At 47.8% G+C, this 6,394-nt stretch overlaps 1 protein-coding gene across 1 annotated transcript; it reads left to right on the top strand.

Annotated features, from left to right (window-relative positions):
* The first annotated feature begins 389 nt into the window (after positions 1-389).
* On the top strand, positions 390-3,991 carry LOC144739980 (TBC1 domain family member 13-like). The gene is given in 15 exon segments (XM_078622868.1): positions 390-412; positions 1,202-1,275; positions 1,357-1,397; positions 1,603-1,664; positions 1,747-1,846; positions 2,051-2,133; positions 2,411-2,570; positions 2,666-2,744; positions 2,747-2,824; positions 2,827-2,856; positions 2,859-2,873; positions 2,947-3,113; positions 3,556-3,713; positions 3,791-3,848; positions 3,914-3,991. Coding segments are annotated over 15 exon segments (1,206 nt in total).
* Positions 3,992-6,394: the final 2,403 nt, after the last annotated feature.

The following is a 6,394-nucleotide window of genomic DNA, read 5'->3' as shown; positions in this document are numbered from 1 at the left end:
GTTTTTGAAAGTCTCTACTCCCCTCATCCTCTTCTACTTCTCTCCTTTCCTCCTTCTCTCCTCTCATTCTATCCTCCTCTTTTCCTCCTTTCTTCATCTCCTCTCTCCATTCCTCCTCTCCTCTCTCCTTCCTCTGGCATAAATAATTCTTTACAAGTACTCTAACACGAGGATGAATGAATAAGTAAGAAGATGAACAGAGGTTCCGTTGTGACCAAACTAATGTCAAGAAGGGACATAGGAGGCGGAGACATCCGGGGCACCAGATATGCGAGGGGCGTGGTCTCCGCCCTCGGCGCGGTGAGGACGGAAATGACTCCAGCATCAGCGTCTGGACATCCACTGTCATTGCTACGAACGCTTGGAGGAGGTTTTGCGCCTGTCCAGACATGTCCACTGCGTACAGAAACAGGTGAGACATCTAGAACGTCTGTCCGCTGCCGAGTGTGAGCCGAAATCTTTGTTTATAGCAGTTCGGCTAGCTGCGGCTCGGCTAACGGCGGCTAGCTCCGGCTCGGCTAGCAGACAGGCTGCGTCAGTGTGATGTCCACACAGTCCTAAGTCTTGCACGCAGTCAATGTTACATCTGTTGGACTAAGAACGTTTCTAAAAATGGACAAACTGGCGTTTTCACAAGCTAACTGGTTCCTGTAGCGTGCTATGTCTTAGCTTCCTGTTTGGACATCAGCTGACTCCGTCTGACAATAACAGCTCTCAGAAGACGTGCTGACACGGTGGTTCTGTCACCGGGACAAAGTTCTGTTTGGCCGTGAAGTCCACCTGTCCTCACAGTTATCCAAAGCCCTCAGTTTGCGTTACTAAAAACGTCTGTCTAAAGTGTTTGATTTCATTTTTGTATTTAATCCTTTGTTCCCTTGTGAGTTTTATTTAGCTTACTTAGACTTACCGATGTACTTAATGCTCGTTTATGTTTCGTTTTCAATTGTAAATGTCTTAAAACAGGTAACGCAGGTCCAGTCACACGCTGGTGTGTCTGTCCAGTGTTTCACTGAAACACCTGATGACGTAGTAATGAGGAGATGTACTTACACTATTTCGTTAAAATACCTACCACCTTACATAAATGTGCTCATGAATCGTATTCACTGCATAGATAGTTTTCGTCTGTCCCCTGAGTCCAGGATGTCACATGACGGAGCTGTAATTTGATGGAACTGATCTCGTCCTCCTCGTCTGTCAGAATACAGGAATTCAGAGCAGCTCTGAGTGAAGAAAACATCAGCCTGAAGACACTGAGGGAGCTTTGCTTCAATGGTAAACCTTCATATTGTACTCCTGCGTACCTGCAGTACTCTTGCGTACCTGTGGTAACAACTGTGACCTGTGTTCCTTCAGGAATCCCATTCGAAGGAGGTATACGGGCTCTTTGCTGGAAGGTATGTGAACCCCTCTCTGGATCAGTTGACCATGAAGAATCACTCGCTCACTGTTTGATCATCAGTTGTCATCATCATCAAAAACAGCCTCTTCAAAGTGTTCAAAGTCGTCTTTGCTCCGCTGACGATTGTGAACTGTACCTCTGTGGCTGGTTGACCTTTGACCTTTGGCTCAGTAGATGATATATTGTGTTTGTGGAAGTAGATCCTTCTGAACTACCTGCCTCTGGACCAGACGCTGTGGGACTCATTCCTCAAAAAGGAACGGTGAGCACAGGACGTTCCTGTCAGTCGGTGTGAGATGATCGGACGCTGACATGAACTCCACAGATGTCATTTGTTTCTGCAGAGAGGTGTACTCTCAGTTCCTGAAAGAGATGATCATCCAGCCTGGAATTGCCAAAGCCAACCTGGGACTGTCCAGAGAGGACGTGACGTTGGAGGATCACGTGAGTCTGAACAGAGGACGTGACGTTGGAGGATCACGTGAGTCTGAACAACTGGAGCCTAAACATGTCTCCGTCTGGGACACACAGAGATCAGATGAGATTCACCCAATGATGTCCTGATCATTAATCACTACGATCAGTAATGAAATGATCATTAATCACTGTGGTCAATAGTCACTGATCCACGATCATGTCCTGTCTCAGCCTCTGAATCCCAGCCCGGACAGCAGGTGGAACACCTACTTCAAAGACAACGAGATCCTGCTGCAGATCGACAAGGACGTCAGGTGAGAGCTGAGGTCAGTGACGTCAGGTGAGAGCTTGGAGGTCAGGTGAAGCTGTGGAGGTCAGGTGAGAGCTGTGGAGGTCTGTGAGCTGTGAGGTCAGTGAGAGCTGTGGAGGTCAGGTGAGAGCTGCGGAGGTCAGGTGAGAGCTGCGGAGGTCAGGTGACGTCAGGTGAGAGCTGCGGAGGTCAGGTGACGTCAGGTGAGCTGCGGAGGTCAGGTGACGTCAGGTGAGAGCTGCGGTCAGGTGACGTCAGGTGACACCTGTTTTGTGGTGCAGGCGTCTGTATCCTGACATGGCGTTCTTCCAGCGGCCCACCGACTACCCCTGCCAGCTCATCCTGGACCCGCAGAACGAGTACGAGACGCTGCGGCGGCGAGTAGAACAAACAACCCTGAAAGCACAAACTGTGAACCGCAACCGCAGCGGAGTGACCAACGTGAGTGTGATGTCATCACTCAGTCGCTCGCGATCATTAGAACAAAACAAACGCAGTAGCTGTGCGTTCCTCTGCTGAAGCGTACCTGTTCTCAGGTCAGCTCCCCCGGAAAGGCTTTGAACCTGTATCCATCCAACGAGTACGAGGTTCTGCCCAATGGGAGCGAAGCTCACTGGAGGTGGTGGAGCGGATTCTCTTCATCTACGCCAAGCTCAACCCCGGGATCGCCTATGTCCAGGGCATGAACGAGGTCGTCGGCCGATTTACTACACGTTTGCCACGGACCCCACAGCCAGTGGAAAGGTACGTTTACCTGTGTGACTAAGGAAATAGGAGGCGCACACGCTGTGAAGGACGAGCTGTTTCCTGTCTGCAGAGCACGCAGAGGCAGACACCTTCTTCTGCTTCACCAACCTGATGTCAGAGAACAGAGACAACTTCATCAAGAGCCTGGACGACTCCCAGTGTGGCATCACCTGCAAGATGGAGAGTGTGTACGCCATGCTGAGGGACAAGGACCTGGAGCTGTACGCAGGCTGGTGGGTCCACCTCCTGCTCGTTCCTCACTCACCTCGTCCTCCTCACTCCATCCTCCTCCTCACTCACCTTTTCCTCCTCACTCACCTTTTCCTCCTCACTCACCTCTCTCCTCACTCACCTCTTCCTCCTCCTCCTCTCTCACCTCTTCCTCCTCACTCTCTCCTCCTCCTCCTCACTCACGTCCTCCTCCTCCTCACTCACGTCCTCCTCCTCCTCACTCACGTCCTCCTCCTCCTCACTCACGTCCTCCTCCTCCTCACTCACGTCCCTCCTCCTCCTCACTCAGCTCCTGCTCGTCGGGTCACAGCTGACTCAGCAGAAATTGCGATCCAACTGTTCATCAGCTGTGATGTTCGAGTTCATCAAAAATGAGTCGTCATGGAAAACAGACTGTTGTTCATTCAGTACCTGTAAGAGGTTCTGCTCTGGTTCCGCCCCGCAGGAGGAGCAGAACATCAAGCCGCAGTACTTCACCTTCCGCTGGCTCACGCTGCTCTTGTCTCAGGAGTTCCTGCTCCCAGACGTCATCCGTATCTGGGACACGCTGTTTTCTGACCCGGACCGCTTCCACTTTCTCATCTTGGTCTGCTGCGCCATGCTCACGTGAGCTGCTCAGACTCCGCCCACCTTTGCTGCAGCTATGTGGTCATGTGACTCATGTTCCCACCCTCCTTTCGCAGACTGATCCGGGAGAACCTGCTGGCGGGAGACTTCACCGTCAACATGCGGCTGTTACAGGTGAGGCGTCTGTGGTCACACGGGATGAGTGCACCAGTTAATTTTCCCTCCCTGCTGTCTGTCAGGATTATCCCATCTCAGACGTGCACCGGATCCTGACGAAGGCCAAGGAGCTGCAGGACGACTGCAAAGCTGCTCAGTAGTTTCCTGGAACAAGGACTGAACACTGAAACTTTCCAGGAGGAGGAAACACCTCAGAGCCCTGCCCCCCCACCCCTGACATCTCTCCTATGGAGGCATGTTAGACAAAGACTGGGGACCTGATGACACCCCCCCACACACACACACATCTCCTGAGAACATTCCGCAGTTGACGTTACATTGTATGAGCATGGTTGTTTTTTTAAGTGTTTTTTTTCTGTTTAGTTTTTTAACTTTGGAGCATGTTTGCCTGATGGTGTTTGTACTGACACATGAAGTGATCACATGACTCACCCTGTCATTTTTTCATCGTTGTGCCTTGTTCCTGAACAAATGAAAGACGACATAGTTCTCCTGTTCATGCTGAACTTTATCTACCTGCGCAGCAGCCTCACGCAGGTTTCGGTGTCCTAAAACACCTCGTCTGGTTTTAATTAACCCTGAAGGTTTCTGCTGAGTCACACGGCACAGCTCAACAGACGGGTGAGAGACGAGCAGACCCACCGGAGCTTGGTGACTTAAACTCTACTGTTTACGGTAAGTCTGAACAGACCTCAGCCCATGTACATCTCATATAGTGACATTTTCATCATATTCAGTGTGATTATGTATGTGCATTCCTCTGAGCGTGGTGGACCGTGTCCATTCATCTCCTGAATGAAGTGTGTGAAAGGAGCTGAGAAGCAGCTCGTATCAGACTGAGGTGAAACACTCTGAAACAAATGTCCTCTAGTTTCTCTTCTTCATGTCCCTGAAGTCAGACGTGCTAGTGTTCTCTGGTATTATTGTGAAGTTCCTTTACTTTTAATATCCAGTGTAAAATTACTTTGAAAATGTAATTTCATAGTAAGAATGCTGTATGTATGTGTCTGTGAGAGAGAGAGAAAAGTGCTCTTCCTGACCTGAAAGGAAATTTACTCTTAATTCTATCAAATTAAAAAAAGTTTGTCCAAGAGTAGTAGTAGTTTCTTGTTCTCTGTTGCACCAGCAGATGGCGACAAACCAGTGTTTCTTACAAAGTTTAGCTAATTCAAGTTGAAAACCCCTTATCTCAACACCCCCTGTCCAACTGACCACCAAACAGGCACTGTGTCTGTGAACTACTCCTCCCACAATGCATCTGGCCTCGCGCACCGGAAGTTGCAGAGGGGCTATATTGCCTGTTCAGTGACAGTTTCAGTTTTTGTAGCTCAGGTCTCAGCAGGGTGCGCCCCCCGTATATGATAACTCAGTGATACGCGGCGAAGCTCATGACAGATTTACAAATATATAGAGCTACAGTTGTAACTGATTCACCATCTGATTGTCAACAGTTTGTGTCTCTTTAAAGTCTCATATCAACATCTTTACACTAGTGCTGTCATTTTAACGCATTAATTCGATTAATTAATTACGACGCAATTTAGCGCGTTAAAAAAAATTAACGCAATTAATTATGAGAATCAACGGTGGAGGGCCAATGCTTGCGCATTCGAATTTTGGCACGTTGAAGGACCCGTAGTCTTCTCGGCCGTATTACGTCACCTGCGCCGGCAAATTGACAAGGAAGTGGACAATAACAGCCATGGACAAGACTCAGGATGATGAGGCAAGTGCGTCTTCAGTCGGGCCACTGAACGGCAAGTTTATTTACCATAAGAACAGAGACGGGACGAAAAATAAAAACGCGGTGATTCGTAGTTTTTGCAAAAAGGAGTTCTCTTACCACCGGAGCAACTCCAGCCTGATGTACCATTTACATGCGAAACATGTTCAGGGAAGTTCCTCCGTTGCGAGTGCGGCTACCGGGAGCTCGCTCCGCCAACCCACGCTAGCTGAGTTTGGGAAACGAATGAGCAAATCCACAACAGAAAAAATGACAAATACAATCGCAAAGTGGGTTGCTGCTGATTGCAAGCCAATTTAAGAATTTTATTTTTTTTAACTGTATTGCTGTATTTGTATTACATTTTTGAATAATGCACCTGGCCTAACTGGTTTGTGGATGTGCTTGACCTTTACTTTTGGATTTCATTTTTTAAACACAGTTCACCAATAAAAAAATGGATTTCAAACCTTCTCTTCTTACTGTATTCAATTAATTAGACATGCACTACAATTTTTTAATATCCTAGAATTCAAATTCTTTATCAGGAGACCTTTAGCAGATATGACATTAAAATGCGATTAATTCGATTAATTAATTACAAAATCCTGTAATTAATTCGATTAATTTTTGTAATCGACTGACAGCACTACTTTACACAGACAAACTGAAGAACACAACAAAGAACATTGAAAACGTCACTATGGTCTGACCTTTACTTATAAATAATGATGTCCTTGTCTAGTCCTTCTGAACAAAAGCATCAGAACTTGTTAGAAATGTTTCTTATCGTCTCTCTGTCTCCATGGAGACCGTTGGT

Source organism: Lampetra planeri, unplaced genomic scaffold (assembly GCF_965212315.1).
Source record: "Lampetra planeri unplaced genomic scaffold, kcLamPlan1.2.h2 scaffold_1824, whole genome shotgun sequence".
Lineage (NCBI taxonomy): Eukaryota > Metazoa > Chordata > Hyperoartia > Petromyzontiformes > Petromyzontidae > Lampetra > Lampetra planeri.
This window is presented reverse-complemented; position numbering and strand designations above follow the sequence as displayed.